At 63.6% G+C, this 17860-nt stretch overlaps 2 protein-coding genes across 2 annotated transcripts in view; one reads left to right on the top strand and one right to left on the bottom strand.

The window, feature by feature from the left end:
• LOC113991275 (syntaxin-binding protein 1) overlaps positions 1 to 2536 on the top strand; it is a 26037-nt gene extending 23501 nt beyond the window's left edge. The window contains exon 19 of the mRNA XM_039383716.1: positions 2522 to 2536. Within this exon, the coding sequence (XP_039239650.1) occupies positions 2522 to 2536 (15 nt within the window). The remainder of the gene's footprint in view (positions 1 to 2521) is intronic.
• On the bottom strand, positions 1994 to 17336 carry AKNA (AT-hook transcription factor). Its single transcript, XM_039383737.1, has 22 exons — positions 17181 to 17336; positions 11978 to 12246; positions 11657 to 11837; positions 10888 to 11593; positions 10276 to 10350; positions 9638 to 9791; positions 9345 to 9502; positions 8137 to 8196; positions 7923 to 8023; positions 7651 to 7825; positions 7426 to 7553; positions 7175 to 7348; positions 6584 to 6994; positions 6154 to 6392; positions 5730 to 5934; positions 5226 to 5399; positions 4941 to 5044; positions 4644 to 4748; positions 4454 to 4555; positions 3970 to 4095; positions 3390 to 3546; positions 1994 to 3074 (listed from the first exon to the last, which is right to left on the bottom strand). Exons 2-22 carry the CDS (start codon positions 12135 to 12137, stop codon positions 2798 to 2800), a joined length of 3972 nt encoding a protein of 1323 aa, XP_039239671.1. The 5' UTR covers positions 12138 to 12246; positions 17181 to 17336; the 3' UTR covers positions 1994 to 2797.
• Positions 17337 to 17860: the final 524 nt, after the last annotated feature.

Below are 17860 nucleotides of genomic sequence, written 5' to 3' on the forward strand. Positions count from 1 at the left end.
TCCCAAAGGAAGCTCAGTGCCCCGTGCCCGGCCCCACTCGTGTCGTCCCGTGGTGAAGCGTTTCTGAGCCCCCCCCCAAAAACCTTCTGGGCCCCCTTCCCAAACCCTTTGGGGCCTCCCCAACCCTCTGAGTCCACCCCGAACCCTCTGGACTCCCCTAAACCCTCCAGGCCTCTCCAACCCTCTGAGCCCACCCCGAACCCTCTGGGCCCACCCCAAACCCTCTGGGCCCACCCCAAACCCCTCTGGACTCTGTGTATATTAATGACTGTGTCTCGTGACGTTCTTACAAGCTTGGTGTATAGTGATTTCCCCAAACCTCTTGATTTTAGTTGGGCTTTTTTTATTTTCCACCCCCTGGATTGCCCCCCCTTCCCCTGCCATTAGATGCACTGCAATATTTTGGGGTCTATGGTTTTGTTCTCTCTCCCCCCGAAGGCTGTGACCCCCCCTTTTCCTTCCCCCAAATTGCTCTTTCTTGCCTCGTTGGTGGTTAGCCCCCCCTTCCCTCCCTGTCTGCTCCTTGCCCATAAAGTTAAATATATATTTTTAGGGCAAAGGCTGTATCATTGCACTGATATTTGTTGGTTCCCCCCTCGGTCCTCCCAGCCCGTTTTCGTTCCTTCTTGGTTTAGCAATGCAAATGCTTCAGGATCTTGTATGTTGGACATTATTATAATTATTATTATTTTTTTTTCTGTTACAGTTATTTATATAAAAAATAATTTATCAAAAAGGAAAACTTTAAAAAAAAAAATAATCTAGTCTGTCTTGGAACTTGTTTACCTTGAAATTACTGGAATCTAAATGTTTGAAAGTGTTGAAGCACAAACATGTATCATCTCTGTATATCTGTTCTTCTGTACTAAAGCACTCGAGTGACTAAATAAAAGCGATCTCCATCCCTAGTGCAACTGGGGCTGTGCTGTGCCACTCGTTGGGGGCCAGGAAACAGGGAAAAGATGTAGGGAAATACCCCACCCAGCCCCACACGCCTCCAAGAGAGGGATCCTGGCGTGGTGATGCCAAAACTCCCCCCGAGAAACGGCTTTGGGAAGGAAAATAAGCACACAAGGTCATCCAACCACATTTATTTCCTTCAAAAATAGGTGATTTCTTAGTACAAAATACCAGCCCAGTGGCTCTGCTGGGCGTTAAAAAATAGGGGATCAGGAAAAACCCATTATTTTTCTCCTGGCTGCTGCATTTGGGATAGTTAAACGTGCTTCCCATCATACCCTGGCTGGGCTGGGGGCGGGTCACAGCTTCCAGTTTGGGACACAGGCACGAGCAGAGGCAACCAGAGACACAGAAATCCTCTTTAAAATCCCCCCAACCCACCCCTGTCCCTCCAAAAAGGCCAGGGGGTAGGGGGCAGTCCCATTCCCAGCCCCTCCCTGGGGGGTGCAGGATCAGGCTCAGGGATTGAGGAACTCTCTGGGGGTGGCACTGATCCCAACCCCCCCAAATGGGGGCCTTTGTACCACAAATAAAAGCAAAAATAAATACGTTTGACACTGGCACTTCAGGTAGGTGCTACAGATAAACAGAGCTGGGGTGCCACAGGAGGTGCTGGAGGGGTTTGACTGGACCCATCCCAGGAAAAGCTGCTCTGTCCACATCAAATTCCTTTAAAAAAATAGGCATTAACTCATTACAAACCCCGCTGGGAGGGACAGGGGCTCTGCAGACCCCTCAGCACCACATCTACCCCCAACTCAGTCTTGCAGGGTGATTTTTTCCCTCTACCAGACTGCATTCCCTGGGAATCCCAGGGGAAAACCCCAAACCCTTCATTTCATTTTCATCCTGGATGATGCTGTGGGTGGCCACATCCAGGGATGTGGGCAAAAAAAGCCCCACAAATGCCCTAAAGGTTGTGCTGGAAATGAAAACCAAAATATATATATATACATACGTATCTATGTAAAGATGTATCTATAGATACAGATCTGTGTATATACAGATTTATATAGAGAGATATCTCTGTCTTTCTAGAGATATATATCTAAATATAGATAGACATGGATTTATCTCTGTCTAGATATATCCATATATAGATACATATATATAGACACACACATTATATATCAATCAACCCTCAAAGAGTGGTTTAGCTGCTTACTGGCTGTCTTGGGGAAAAAATAAATCACAAAAATCCCACACAAAGAAGGGTTTCCCCAGAAAGGATCCCGCTGGGTTCAAGTCCAAGGGCAGAGCAGGAGGGGGACACGTGGGTTGAGCCCCCCCAGGAGGCCTAAAATCTGGGAAAGGGGTGGAATAGGGAATCACAGGTATTTCTGCCCATGCAGGCACAGAGGTAAACACAGCTGCCAAGGGGGGCTCGACCTGTGCAGGACCTACACCAGGTCACAGCAGCCCCAGAAGTGCTTAGGTTGGGGTGGCCACTGCCTTAGGGGGGGACACGGGGCCACCCCCTTGGTCCCAGGGGATGGTGCTCATTCCTCAGGGTGCTGCAGGTCCCAGGGGACCCCTGCCCACACCTTCCCCCCTCCTGCAGCTTGAGTGGTCCTGAAAACAGACAGACAGACAGACAAGCGATGCAGGAACTCCAAGGCAAGCAGGAAGGGGTGGGAGTCAGGGTAGGACCCCCCGGAGATACCTCCAGCCCCGGTGCCCCCGGATCTGGCACTGGGAGCACCCAGTGCTGGGATGTTGATAGTGGGGGACCATCCTCCTCCTCATCATCCCTGCCTGCTGCGAGGGCAGGGATGGTTTGGAAGGTGCCAGGGGGACCCTCAGAAGAGGCAGGAGCCCCTCAGGTCCCGTGGGACCCTCAGAAGAGGCAGGAGCTGCGCAGATCCCGTGCCCGGCCCAGCTCAGCGGCCAGTGCCCGACTCATGCGGGTGGTGGTCACCCTGACGCTCTGGGCAGCCTCCACGGCCCGGCTCAGGGACCAGTTGAGCTCGTCTAGCTCCTGCAGGTCCAGGCTGAGGCAGTGGTGGCGGGGCTGTGCCCGGGAGGGTCTCTGTGCCCGCCGGTTTCCCCCGGTGAGGCGCGGGGTGGCCGCGGCCGTGGCGGGGGCTGAGGTAGGTACGGCTGGGGAGCAGTAGCTGGGAGGAGAAAGAAGGGGATATGGGCTCAGTGTTGCTTCTGAGCCCCCCCCCGGCTCTGTGCCCCCCCCGCCTTGTTTTCATCCCTCTCCCCCACCTCATCCACCCCCCCACCCTCCAGCACCTTCCTGCTCCGCCCAGACCCCTCCCCAAAGGAGCTGTGGCTGTGTCACCCCATTCCCACCCGGATGGGATCTGTGGGCAAACCAGCAGGTCCTTGGAGCGGGCACAGCCCTGCCTGGGTTCACCCTGCACCCCTGGGGGATGCTGACCCACCCTGGGCCCCCTCCCCACCTGCCCACAGAGCATCCTTACAGCACGGAGGGCACGTAAGGCACGAGGGGGACGGGGGCGAGGCAGACGGTGGCAGCAGGACCGGCTGCCAGGTACCAAAATCCGGGCTGATCCGGCTTCTCGGCTCGGGGACCAACGTGGGAGCCTGGGGACGATGTGGCACCGGGGCCACGCTCTGCTGTGGGGAGAGAGGAAGGTGGTTGGGGGGTGAGATGTCCCCAGGGGTGTTAGATGTTCCCAGGGGTGCTAGATATCCCCAGGGGTGTTAGATGTTCCCAGGGGTGCTAGATATCCCCAGGGGTGTTAGATGTCCCCAGGGGTGCTGGATGTCCCCAGGGGGTGCAGGATGACCCCAAGGAGTGCTGGATGTCCCCAGGGGTGCTGAATGTCCCCAGGGCTGTGCATCGAGTGGCAGCCTCAGGTGACATCACCCCCTGGGTGGGACATCACCCACTGCTGGGTGGGAACACCCATACCCGCAGGTGGCACTGCTGGCTGTCACTTCTGTCCCCAAGCAGTGTCGGGGAGCTGAGGGCTGTTCCCTGCCCACCTCTCACACAGGGATGGGCTGTACCAAGCACGTGTCACCCTCGTCACCCACCGTGCGTGGCTCTGTCCCTGCTGCCTGGCACGGGGGGGCCCAGGGGCGCCCGGCAAGTGGGGCAGCGTGTCCTCCTTGGGGTGCTGTGCTGGGGCTGCTGGGTGGCATCACCCACCCAGAATCCACCTATGGAGGGAGCAGAGAGGGAATCGGGAATGTCCTGTGCAGAACAAGCGAGGGATGTTTGGGAAGAGCAAAGTGTTTTTGGGGGGTGGCTGGGATGGGCTGGGAGGTGGGGTGGGGGCTGCTGCAAAGGGGGTCTGCAAAGGCACATATCCAGGACAGGTTCCCACTGCTCCCAGTGACACCAGTGGCTGCAGCCCCGGGGCAGAGGGGTCTGGCCGAGGGGTGAGTTAGAGCCTCAGGTCGTGAGGAATGGGCTCCCCCCTCCCCGAGCCTCTCTAATGAATGAGTAAGTCATTAGCAGCTCTGTTAGCAGGTGGCAGGGAAGGCCAAGAAGGGGCTGGGGCTGCTCCCCACTCACCCGATGATGTCCCGCTCCTGCGACATCGAGGGCACCCCGGGGTGCCCGGCTCCTCTCGGGGTGCTGGGGCAGCACGTGGTGTCCCCCCCTGGTACCGTGTCCCTGCCAAAACCCAGCGTCAGCACGGCCGGGGACTCCAAAGTGGGGGTGGCCACCCCCTCCCCCAGCACTGACCACCACCAGCACCCACCTGTGTACTGTCCCCGGAATGTCACCGCTCCCGGGGGGCTCCCAGGGTGCTTCCGCAGGGAGGGGCGTGCCCGGGGCCCGGCGGGAGAGGGGTCCGACTCGGAGGCTGTGGCAGAGGAGAGGGAAGTGGAGTGGGATCCGGTGGGTCTGAGCCCCAGATCTGCAGGACCCACTGTGGGGTCTTATGGGACCACCAGGACCTGCCTGGTCTCCGCAGTCCCACAGCCCCACCAACACCCTGTTCCGTGCAGGGAGGGGCTTGTCCCCTCTGTCCCCACCCCGCTGGGGTCCCACTTACTGAGGTCCAGCTCCGGCCTGTCCCGTGGCAGCGATGCCGACCTGCCCCTCCGCGTGGGTGCGACCCCGGGGGCCACCCTGCCCCGCGCCGGGGGGCTCAGCTCCCTGCGGAGGGGACAGAGATGCTGTCACCGCCCAGACCCCTCGGTGTCCCCACCCACCCGGCTGCCGGTGCCCCCAAGCCCAACCTCTGCCTGTCACAGCAGAGGTGGGACAGGCTGGGGGTGTCCCCGCGCCCACGGGACAGGGACACAGTGCCGCCCCCCAGGTCCCTCCTGCCACCTACCCCGAGGGTGCTGCGTCCTGGGGGGACGATGGTGCGCTGCCCACGGGCTGCCTCCTGGCCGGGGCGACACGGGGAGTGGCTTTTCCCTCGGGATAGCTGCGGGAGCGGTGCAGGGTCTCCTCCAGCCGCCGCCGCAGCCGCCACACCTCCTCCCGCAGCTCCCGGATGGCCTGGCTGTGCGGGACAGAGGCCACGCTGAGGGGCGTCTGCAGCCAGCAACGACCCCAACAGGGCTGGGGGCCCTGGGGGAGGATCAGCCCCATCCCCACCACCAGCACCCAGTAGCTGTAAGGCTCCCCCAAAACCAAGCCTGGATTGTCTGGGCTGGGGGTCCAGTCTCAGGCACCACATGTGTCATGAGTTTGGAAGGCTCAGTCCCAGAGAGGTCCCGGCTCTCCAAGAAGGGGAACCTGCTGCTGCCCAGCAGAACGTGAGGGTGCCTTTGGGGGGTCCCTGTGCCACCCAGGGGGGTTTGGCCCGGTTTTGGGTTCCATGGACACTCACTCGCGCTCCAGGCGGGAGCCCAGCAGGTCACAGTGAGCCGGGGTGAGGGACGGCAGGTCGGGGGACAGGAGGGTGGGGGACGGCGTTTCAGGGGATGGTGGGGGGCTGGTTGGGGCTGGGGATGGAGGGACCCTCCTGGCCATGGCTGGGGGGTGTCCACTGGTGCTGGCACAGCTCCTGTCTCCCACCTCCGAGTCCGTGTGAGCTGCGGAGGAAAGGGAGCACAGTGAGTCAAGGTTGGCAGCGTGAGAAATGGGGTGTTCCCCCTGCCCAAGCAGAGAGAATCTCAGGAGACACCCCTAGTCCTGCACCCAAAGGGGTTTGGGAACACCATAAACCAGAGCTTCTCCCCCTCCCCAGGGCCAGGGCCCCCCCAAATCTCTCTCCCTGTGGACACGTCTCTCCCCAAGCGCTGCCTACTCACCTCCGTCGCCGCCGGGGTCGGGCCCCGCCTCGCTGCCCGCGCTCTCGGCCCAGCGAGGGGTGGAACTGCTCTGCGAGGGGGTGCTGGGGGGCAGGCAGGGCCCCTCCGTGCCCCCCTGCCCGTCCGCGGGGTAGATGCCCATCAGTGCTGTCTCGGAGGGAAGCGGGGTCGTCTCTCTCTTCCGTGGGGCACGGAGGGTTGTGGGGATGGGGATGGAGGGTCCCAGCGAGCCGGGGACCCTGGGGATGAGAGAGGTCATGCAGGGAGCCCTCATGGCTCACCCTACACACCTCCAACCCCCCCTGTACCCCCTCCCTGTGCCCCACGGCCGTGAAGCCTCTCTCCCCGTCGCTGCTCCTCTTCGATCCCCCGCAGACAGAGCCGACAGCCCGTGCCCCTGAATTCCCGAAGGCAGGTGCGGGGGCCGTACCCGGTGCCAGGGGGGCGGTGCTCGGGGGTGTGCACGGGGGGTGACACCCTGCTGGCCTCCGAGCCCACGAAGCCGCTGTCCGTCTCCGGTGACACGATGCGCTGCTCCCGCAGGGACGCGGGGACAGCAGGATCGGTGCTGAGCACCCCAGGACCCCCGGCAGGGTCTGGGGGTGCTGGCAGGGGGGCACCCAGGGGATTCACCTTGCGGGGCCCGTGCTGGGGGGCAGCGCTGCCCGTCCCGCTGCTGCGGCGGGACAGCGGCGCCCGTGGTGGTCCCGGGGCCACCAGGTGGGGCTTGGCAGTGGCTGGTGGCTCCTCAGAGGTGGCAGGGGATGGGTGGCCCCGTGGCCCCTCTGCTTTTGGGGGTCCCTTGGAGGGCAGCAGTGCAGCTTTTCTCTCCGGGGGATGCCTGTGAGGGAATGGATGGAGAATGAGGATGAGGCAGAGCAACCTCAAATGTGGGGAAATCCCTGGGGCAGCAGCTCTCCCGCGGAGGTCACCAACTCTGAAGCCAGCGAGGCAAAACAGGAGCCCGGATGGCAAATTCCTGCTCACCCTGCCTGGGGATTCGTCCTCCCTCAGCACTTACACGGGGAAGGTCTCCAGGTCAGCCCCCTCCTCCAGTGACCGTGTCCTGCAGGGGACCTTGCCGGGGCCACCGTCCCCTGCTACAGGCGCATCCACCTCCTCCTGGGACCCGCTTCCCGCCAGGCTCAGCTGCTCCAGACTCAGTGATTGCGGCAGGGACTTGAAGTGCTTGTACCTGGGGGGGATCACAGGGTGGTTTGGGGGAGATGCTCCCCACCCGAGCCCCTCCCGCGCTGCCCCGAGGGCACTCACTGCTCCAGCAGGTCCGCGAAATCCTCCTCCACTCGGAGCTGCTTGTGCCAGAGGGGCCAGAGCAGCCCCCCCCTCACTCCCTCGTTGTCCCCCGCTGTCCCCAGGGCACCGTCCACCAGCGCGGGGCTCTGCAGGGCACAGCAAAAGGGGGGGTCGAGAGGCATGACCCCCCCCCCAGCCGCAGCAGGGTGCCCCCATCCCAGCACCTTTGCACCCCCAGCTCACCTCGGGGCATGGGGAGTGGGGGGCCGGCGGTGGAGATGGGGCTGGGGGGCAGCGGGGCTGCGGGAGGGGCTGCAGAGGGGACTGTAGGGGGGGCTGCCGCCTGTCCCCCGGCTCCAGCCGCTCCTTCAGCCCCTCCAGGCGCAGCCCCAGGCGGTAAATCTCCTCTTCTACCGCCCTGAAAGACATCGGCCATCAGTGCCGGGCGGGGAGGTACAATGACCCCCGAGACTCCGAGGGTTCTGGAAGAGGAGACTGTGGGGTCGAGCACGTACCTGTCAGGATCAAACCCCCCCGCAGCCCCCGGGAGCTGCTGCCGGCCCCGCAGGTATTCCCGCTCCAGCGCATCCTGCGCGTCCTTCAGCAGCCTCATCCTCTGCGGCACAAGAAATGCGGGGTCCGACCCTACCCGCTCTGCACTGGGTCCCAAAATCCACCCTGATCCCGCCACCCGCCCAGGGCTGGGGGTCCGGGAAGGGGCTGGCACACCTGGAGCTGCTCCGAGGGTGGGAGGCTCCCCGCACGGATCCACCTTTCGAAGGACTCCACCTGCCCGGGAGAGCATGGGTTGAGCCCGGCCCTGCAGCAGTCCCCCTTCTGCAGGCCCCCTCAGCACCCCTCTGCACCCCCTCCCCATTGCCCCCCATCCAAAGCCTCCCCCCAGCTGCACCCCCGGCAACACCCCTGTCCCCAGCTCCCCCCCAACTGCCCCCTTTCCCGCAGCCCCTTCCATATCCCCCTCCAGTATCCCCCCAACACCCCCCCCCTCCCCACAGCCCTCCAGCAGCCCCCACCCCTGCAGTCCCCCGCAGCCTTTCTCCCCACAGCCCCTCCATAGACCCCTCCCATAACCCCATGAACACACCCCCTCCCCACATCCCCCCAAAAGCCTCCACTCCTGCAGTCCCCCCATAGCCCTCCTCCCCACAGCCCCCCAGCAGTCCCCTCAGCAGCCCACCTTGCCAAAGCCACCCCAAGACACCCCCCAACACACCCATGCCCCACATTCCTCCAGCAGCCCCCACCCCTGCAGACCCCTCAACTCTCCTCCCCCAGGACCCCCAGCACTCCCCCCAAAACCCCTCCCCGCAGCACCCCCCATATCCCCCTCCAGTCCCCCCCAACACACCCCCTCCCCACGTCCCCCTAATAGCCCCCACCCCTGCAGCACCCCCCTGTTTGCCCCCACAGTCCTCCTCCCTGCAGCCCCCCCAGTACCCTCTTAACAGTCCCCCTTCCCACAGCCCCATAGCCGTCCCCAATTCGCCCCCCAACTCACAGCAGCCCACACCCCTGCAGACTCCCCTGCACTCCCCCCAAAACCCCTCCCTGTGACACCCCCAACACATCCTCTCCCCACAGCTCCCCCTCAGTCCCCCCCAATAGCCTCCCCCCAGCCCACACCTCCACAGCCCCCCTCCCCACAGCCCCCACCAGCTCTCTCCCCAGCTGCCCTTCTCCCCATAGCCGGGGGGAGTAGCCCCCCAGTAACCCCCCTCCCCGCAGCCACCTCAACCCCCCCAGTCGCCCCTCTACAGCCCCCCAGCAGCCCCCACCCACTCAGCCCTCTACGGCCACCTCCACAGCCCCCCTCCCCGCAGCCCCCCAGCACTTTCCCCACTGCCCCCCTCCCTGCAGCCCCACGCAGACCCCCCCAAGGCCCCCCCAGCCCACCCTGCAGCCCCCCCGGTCCTTGCCTGTGCCTGCAGCCTGCGGCTCTGCCCCGCCAGTGCCCGGGTGAGCCGGGGGCCGGGGCAGCAGCACGGCCCGGGGCAGCTGGGGCAGCCCCCCCCGGGCGGAGGGGGGGATCGGGGGTGGGGTGAACCCCCCCGATCTGATGGTCCCGGTGCTGGAGCTGCGAGGAAACACAAGGACAAGTGAGTCTGGGGACCCCCCGCACTGTGAGGAACCCGTGGGTGTTGGGTGAGCATCCCGCCAAAAAACGGAGCAGGAGGGGGATGAGATGGACGGGAAAGGTGGATCAACCCACCTCCAGCTGGCGAGGTGGAGGCTGTGGCCGTGGCCGTGCCAAGAGCTGCCGTCCGGGCTTGTGGGATGCTGAGGGTCATCACACGGCAGCCGGTGCCCACGGTGCCCACGGCCAGGCTGCGGCTGGGCTGGGGCGGGTCCGAGAACAGGCTCACCTGGGCAGGGACGGCGGGTTCAGGCACCCACCCTGCACTCCGACCCCGGCACCGCCCACCCACCGTGCCCCCGGGGCACCCTGAAGCACCTCGGCTGTGGGGGGGCACAGCCCTGCCTCAGCTTCCCCACCCACGCAGGGCAGGAGGTGGCAGAGGTGACACGGGGACACGCTTCCGCCGGTGGCCCTGCCATCTCAGCGACGTGCCTCGCCATTTTAGGGACACTCTGGCTCAGCCGCCCCCCTGGCACGGAGGGGACCCCACCACGAGGGGGGCACGGTGGCCCCCGCTTTGCTGTGGGCTCTGCGGTGACCTCACCCCTCCCTCCCTGGGCCGGGCTTGCTCAACCGCAGCTCCCCGAGAGGAGGAAGAGGAGGGGGCCGGGGGAGGAAGACACGCTGAATAACCTCAGGGAGGGAGGAACAGAGTGGGGGACCTCCCCACAGCCACCCCGACCCCACAGCCACCCCAACCCCACACCCACCCTGGCCCCCAGGCGCAGCTGGTCGATGGTGTTCTCAGCCTCGGCGTACTTGGTCAGCAGCTTGTGGTAGTCGTCCTGCAGGGAGGGGACACCAGTGGGGGCCAGCACCCGGTACAGGGGGGATGGCAAAGGGGGAGGCAGCCCTGTGTGAGGACAACAGGCCTGGGGGGGGATCCTATGGGTGGGTGACACTCTGGAGTGCAGAAACCCACCCCCCAAAGCACCCGGCCTGTCTGGGGCAGATGTGGCCCCTGTTTGGCTGTGTGGGGAGAGCCCCCTCTACTCCCGGGGGACAGGAGGGCACCCCAGGGGACATCCTGGGGGAATACAAGCATCCCTGCCTCTAGCCTGAGCATTGCCCACATCCCTGCCTGCTCCTTCCTTCCTCCCCATGTAGGACTGGGAAGGGGTGCCCAGCACCGACCTCCCATGGGTGGCACAGCACCAAATCCCGTGGGTGGCACAGCACTAAATCCCGTGGGTGACACAGCACCAGCTCACGAAGCCGGTAACATCCCCATTTCACCACCACCCTTTGCCCCCCCCCCCGGCCCCCGTGGTGACCCTCCCAGTGCGACCTCTCTGGCCGAACTGGGAGGAGCTGGGCGTTACCTGGAGCTGCTGTACCAGCGCGGTAGCTTGTTTGGGGGACCTGAACTCCTGTGGCAGCCCGGCGGTGCTGGGGGGCTGCGGGGGGACCCCCTCCCCGCTGCTCAGCAGCACCTCCCGCACGATTTCGGCCGGGGACTTGAAGCCAACGGGACCACCGGGCACCCTGGGGCGGGCGGGCAGGACCCGGCCCCGGGGGGGGCGGTAGCTCTGGTCGAACTTCACCCGCGCCTCCACCTTGGACAGGTCGGGCAGGGGGTGGTTGAGGCGCCCGCGGCCGTACTGGGTGCCATCCGTGCCCGTTCCCGAGGGATCCCTGTGCCCCTTGCCTCCTGTTCCCCGCCGGGGGCTCAGGGACCGCGACTGCCGGGAGGGCTTGGGGGGCACCACCGTGGGTGCCGGTTTTTTGGGCACCCGGGACCTGTCGTGCAGTTGGGGTGCTGGGGGGTTCCCAGCGCCCTGGGGCTCCTCCGGGGATGCCAAGCCAGTGGTGCCAGGGGCTGTTTGGGGCTTGGGGACAGGCTCGGGGCTGGTGGCATCGCGGGGGTCGTCGGTGGAGAGAGGTAGTGGAAGGCTCCGCCTCGGGGTCCACCCCTGCCCGTGCCCTCCAGAGGTGCCCCCGGCTGTGCCCCAGCCCCGGGGCCGGCGGGATGGGGTGGCAGGGCCAGGGCTGGTGTCCGACAGCGCCGAGGTGTCCCCACCATCCGTGCTGCAGCCGCGGGGCTGGCAGAGAGCCCGGTGCTCCCGCAGAGCCTCGGGGCTGCCGCTGGACCCCGAGCCCCACCGACCCTCGCAGGAGAGCTCGGGGTAGGGCTCCCCGTCACTCTCTGCCCCCCAGGGCCCCTCGTCCCCCCCGGAGCTGCCCCGCTCCTCGTCCTCCTCCGCCAGGTCCTGCTGCGGGTGCCAGCGACCCTCCTCCAGCGGGGACCCCTCCTCCGGGTCCTCCCCGGCACCTGCAAAACACCAGCGGCGCGGGGCTGCTGCCAGCCGGACCCAGACGGTGCCCCCGCCCCTCCCGCAGCCCCCCTTGGCTCCAGCACATCTGCGACCACCCCCACGAGGGGCTTTGGGCAGGAGGGAGGGGACGACTCACCCCACGGTGGGCTCCTGGCACCCTCCCCCAGGCCGATGACCCCGTCCTCGTCCATCCGCCTCTCAAAGTCGTCTTCCTCCTCCTCCTCCTCCTCGTCCTCTCCCTCCCAGGGCGTCAGCTCTGTTTGTGTGCAGTGCAGCCATGGTGCCGGGCTGGCCATGGCCGCGGGCACGGCGGGCCTGTCACTTGTGCCGCTTCATGGCCCGATGGTGGCGGCGGGCTGGGGACCTCCTTGTCACGAATGTAGGTCACAACATCGCCACCGCGTCCTAGGAGGGGGAGGGAAGGGGGCGAGGGAGAGGGAGGGATGTCAGCAGGACGTGGTGGGCTCTGTTTGAGGTGTGTTCCCCCACTGCCAGGGCTTCCCCTGCCCCCCGAACCCAGGGGAAGAGCAGCCTCCCGTGATGGGGGGACACCCTCGGACCAGCCCCCCAGCTCTGCATCCCACCATGAAGCGGGAGCTGCCACATAACTCGCAGCTCATGGTGCCCTGAGGTCCCCGTGGGGAAGGAGCCCCCCCAGGGCCACCCCAAAAAGCTTATCCCCTCCCAGGGAACACCCAACCCGTGCTGGCACCCTGTGGATGTCACCCCAGCCGGGTGGCCACAGCCTGGGGACCATCAGTGGTGCCATCACCGTGCAGGATGGTGCTGGGGGAGGCAGGAGCATCCCAAAACCCCTCTGGATCTGGGGGGCTGACAGTAAGAGGGATCACAGCAGAGACCTGGCACACTCATTCCAAGATCATGAGCTCCCCCCCACCCCCTCCTGGGGTTCCCAGAGCCGCAGCAGCAGCTCGAGAAACGCCGGATGTCCAAACCCCAGCGTGGGGTGTGTAGCAAGAGAGGCCACGGGCTTCTCCCATCAGCATCCCCTCGGGTAGATCAGAACCCCACCCCCCCCAATTTTGGCCAAAAACCAGGTGCAACACCAGCCCCGTGCAGGGGACACTCACCCTGTGCCAACCCCCCAGGACACCCCATCACCGTGAGCCCACCTGGAGTCCCCAAAGCGGCATCACTCAGAGCACCCCAAAACCTTCCTGTGCCTGTGGGGCAGCTGAGCTTTTGCAGAAGTAGGAAATGGTTCTTCCTGCAAGTTTGCAGGCGGTCACCAACTTTTTAACCCCATCCGGCCCTGCGCAGTGGGGGCTGAACCCTCCTCCCACGGCCATTTTCCATCCAAACCCTTTAGTTTTTAATCCAATTCGGAGCAAAACGCTGCAGGAAAATAGGGGAGGGGGATCCCTGGGACCATCAGCCTCCAGAGGACATCAGGATGAGGGTCTGCCAGGAGACACAAAATTAAGCCTTAAAGCCCCAAAATTCAGCCAGCTGGACCCTCCCCTTGGAATTTCCAACCCTCTCCGGATTTCCAAGGGGGGGTGTCCACCTGGCCCCCCCACCCCGAGGTGCTGCTCACAACCCCAGGGACGCTGCAGCCATACCCAGGCACCGTGGCACGTCCTGGCACATTTGCAGGCAGCCAATTAATCAGCTCGTTACTGTGTAATTAGTGGCACGCGGGGGAGAGCTTGACGAGCTAATGAAACCACAGCACAGTCCCTGGGGTGGCTGCCTTTAGCCAGAGGGTGATTTTGGGGTGCTGCTGGCTCAGGGGAGCAGCAAACCTACCCATGCCACCTGCATGCTCCGGGAAAAGTCCCCTAATCCACTCCCAAGCCTCAGATCTGCAATTTTTGGGGGTATTAGTGGGGCTTTGGGGGTTATTTTCCAGTGCCACCTGGTTCAAGGTCCTTGGGTATCATCCTTGCAACTCACTCCAAGCCCGAGCTCCTGCATCTTTGGGGTGTTGCAGGTGGGGAGCAAACCCCAAATCATCCCTTAGGGTTTTGCAAACCTCCTGGGCTGTTTGCATGAGGTTTTTCCCCACATACCGACTGGATAACTCCATTCTCCACACCTGGAGATGCTCCACAGCTTCTCCTGCCACCAGGGCTGCCCATGGGATGCCTCAGGCCCTGCACTAACACAGCTAAAGAGTGATTTTGGCTTTAGCCCCTCTCTGAGCAGGGGTGTTTCTAGTCCTAAACCCTGAATCACATCCCAATCTGGAGATGGGGCCTGGAGATCCCCACCAAAGTGCCTCCCATCCCACCTCAAGCCCCTCAGCATCCCAGAGTGATGAGGAGCCCAAACACCACCCCTGGGGGTCCCAGAGGGCTGGTGGGGGGAAAAAGGAGATTGTGGGTCCTGTTTTCTTGCAACAGAGAGGATTAAAACATTTCCCACCCGGTTCTGGCAGTTCTTTAACCCCATACTGGATATTGTGGGTCTTTTTGTGGGAGGGGTTGAAGAAGGCCATGCCCAACCCACACATCATTGGCTGTCACCCCATTTCTGAGCAGTGGTGCCAAGGCTGCACTGCCCACAGCAGCCACAGTCTGCAGGAGCCACTTCCAAATCCAGCCACATTTGCTGCTTTCCCAGAAAGTCCCTCCACTGATGGTCACGGTGGTGAGAGAGAAAAATCTTGGCTTTTGTTTTTTGGTTTTTTTCTTCCCCCTTTAAGTGAGTTTCTCACTGTTAGGGGAACACAGAAAAGCTTGGAAAATAATGTGGTTCCATAAACAGGAGCCACAAAGCAAATACAAACAATCCCAATATTTATTATTTTTTAAAAGTTTTGCTCTTTGAAAGCTGGGATTTTGCAACAACGTAATTGGAAAAGGAGCTAAAAAAGAAATCGAAAAGCCTCAACAGTCAAGAAACAGTCTTGCACCCCTGAACTCTGCTCTGCCCTCAGCCCCCCTCCTGCCCTCCAGATCTCAGTCAGGGCTGTCCCAAATTGTGGCTCAGGGTGGAGGTGCTCGGCCGAGGGAGGGGATGCTCACAGCAGTGATGAGTGCTGCCGGGTCTCTGCTTGGCCTGCAGGCAGGAGGGGGTGTGTCTGCCTGTCCCTGCCCTCAGCTCCTGATCCCTGATCCTGCCTGCAGGCAGTGATCCCATCCCTGTCCTGCTCCCTGTGGGATAGACGGAGGTGTGAGGCTGAGACCGCCCAACTCATTACACGTGTGAGGCTGAGAAACAGCGGCACAGTCAAGGCCAGCACGGATCCATCCTCGCTCCTGGGTTTATCAGTGGTGACAGCAGAGGAGACAGAGCATCCTCCGCCCCAGGGCTGGCTGGGTGACAGGGAGGGGGGCACAGGGCTGCTGTCACTCTGCCTTCACTGCCCTGTCAACCCTGGGCAGAGCAGGTGGGTTGGGGGGGCTCTAAACCCCTCACCTCCATCCCCATGGCCCCTGAGCGATGGGGGACAACCCTCCCTCCCTGTGTCCCAAAAATCACTTGCCTGGGAAGGGGATTAAAGCCCTCCTTGCACGTCTGTGCCTGTTTGGGACACAGACCCCTTTTAACCCCCATCCTGGGCAAGGGATGGATATTTTGCATCTCGTCTGGGGAGGTTTGGAAGAGGCCAGAATGGCCTCAGGCTGGAACTTGGCAAGGGGTGTCTGCACTCCAGGAGGGAGGAATTCCTGGTTTATAAACCCTTTTTTAAAGCCCACAGAGTCCCATTTTTCTGAGCATGAAAGAGGGCAGAGGAGCGGAAACGCCGCGTTCTTGGTTTGCATTATTTCCTACCAGAACAAGGGAGGGACCGTCACAGTGAGGAAGAGCCTCACAAACCTCCTTGTCCTCTCAAAGAACACACGTCTGTCACCACACCAGGGCTCTAAAGCCCACGTGTCACCCAAATTCCACTGCCTGGAGGGGCCAAACCTTCCCCCAGCTCCCCCACGCTGGCATATCCCCATGGAGAGGTACCAAAACCCCGGGAAATGGCATCTCTCCATCACTTGTCCCGAAGTGAAGCCCCACGGCAGGACAGGGAGCTCCTGTGGCCGTTTTCCTGCCTCCTCCCAGGCACGGGGATCCTCCTGTTCCTCCTGGGGACAGCCCAGGTGTCCCCCCCAGGGCTGAATCCAAACATACCTGCAGCAGCCGGGGGTGGATGTGCCCTAATGCCCGTGAAGGACAGACTTAATCCCTGTCTGGAGAGAGCTGCCGCTGTCACCGCGGCACAGCCGGTGGCACTGGGAGCCCTAATTAGCACAGGGCAGGGAAAGGTGGCGGGGACACGGCAGGGACACCTTCCACTAGCCCAGATCGCTCCAAGCCCTGTCCAACTCGGCCTTGAACACTTCCAGGGATGGGGCAGCCACAGCTTCTCTGGGCAACCTGTGCCAGGGCCTCCCCACCCTCAGAGGGAAGAATTTTTTCTCAAAATCCAGTCTTAACCTCTCTTTCACTTTAGCCATTCCCTCTTGTCCTGTCACTCCATCCCTTGCCCAAAGTTCCTCTCCAGCTCTCTTGGAGCCCCTTTAGGCACTGGAAAGGGCTTTAAGGTCTCCCCGGAGCCTTCTCTTCTCCACGCTGAACACCCCCAGCTCTCCCAGCCCGTATGAACAGTGCGTGGAGTCCCTCCCTCTCCGCGAGTCCTTAAAACATCCCCGCCCGGGAGGCACTGGAAGGGTGCCGCAGAACCGGCACCCACCGGCTACCAGAAACACGGCTGCCCTTTAAATAAAACACGGAACTGAAGCTGAAAGCTGCCCTTGCGACTTCCTCGGAGGAGCCTCCGGCAGCGGCTCGGCCCCGTGTCCCGCAGCCCCCGCCGAGCCCCGGCAGCGGCTCCGAACCGCCCCCGCAGCCCCCGACGGACCCGCCCGGAACCTTCCGGGCCCGGCGGGGAGGAGGCACCTCGATGAGGAAAGTTATGACAAGTTTCCCCGGGGCCACGAAGGCTCGGATGGCGTGAGGAGGACACGCCTTGGCGAGGAGCGGCGTGTCCCGCATCCTCCCGCTGCCTCCCGCATCCTCCCGGCGCGTCCCGTCTCCTCGGCCGCAGGGACCCCCGCGGGCCTGCGAGTTCCCCCCGCTCCGCCTCGAGACCCCAACCGGCTCCCAGCTGCCTAAGCCGGGCTTAGAGCGCTGGATGCGCCCGGGGAGCGCTGGATGCGGCCCCGGGGATGGAGCCAGCCCCGCGGGCCCCCGGGCTGTGCCTCCAGCTGCGCCTCCAGCGGCGCCGCGGGGGCCCCCTCCTCCTTTTCCCCGCAGCAGGGAGCAGCCGAGCCATTCCCGGCCCCCCGGGCACAGCTGGGGCACATCTGGCCCTGGGGCACCGCTGGAGGGGCAACCCCCCCCTCCCACTCCAACCGCGAGCGCCCCGCGCAGCCCACCTGCAGGGAGAGCCCGGGAGGCGCTGGGGGTCCCTGTCCCGATCCCGATTCTGATCCTGATCCTGATCGCGGTCCCGATCCTGATCCGATCCCGATCCCAATCCCGGTCCCGCCGGACAATAGCGCGGCCCGCGGCGGGGGGCGTGTCCTCCGCTCATTAGCATACCCGCCGCTCCCGACCAATCCGCGCCCGCCGCCGGGCAGGGAGCGGGACGTCGTTAGCATAAACCCCGCCTCCCTCCGTATTTGCATAGCGCGCGGCGCGCGGCCAATCAGAGCCACGGAAGACGGGTCTCATTTAAATAATTTAAGGAGCGCGGGCGCCCCCTGACGGAGCTCTTCGCCTGCCCATCCTCCGGGATCGCTGGGAATGGGATGGGATGGGATGGGATGGGATGGGATGGGATGGGATGGGAATGGGGCCGGGACAGGGATGGGATGGGCATGGAGTGGGCACAGGATGGGGATGAGGAAGGTCTAAATGAGGGTGGGGATGGGATGGAGATTGCGATGGCAGGGGAATGGGAATGGGGATGAGTTTGGGGATGGGCATCCCCTCCCAGCCCACCAGCACCGCACTCCCACATGCTCTGCCCGTGCTGGGGAGCCCCAGAGGCACCACTGCCCCTTCCTATCCTCCGGGGATCCCTGGCAGGGATTGGGATGAGGATAGGGAGGGG

This window comes from Pipra filicauda, unplaced genomic scaffold (genome assembly GCF_003945595.2).
Source record: "Pipra filicauda isolate LSUMZ 115617 unplaced genomic scaffold, ASM394559v2 scaffold321_size1097455_pilon, whole genome shotgun sequence".
Lineage (NCBI taxonomy): Eukaryota > Metazoa > Chordata > Aves > Passeriformes > Pipridae > Pipra > Pipra filicauda.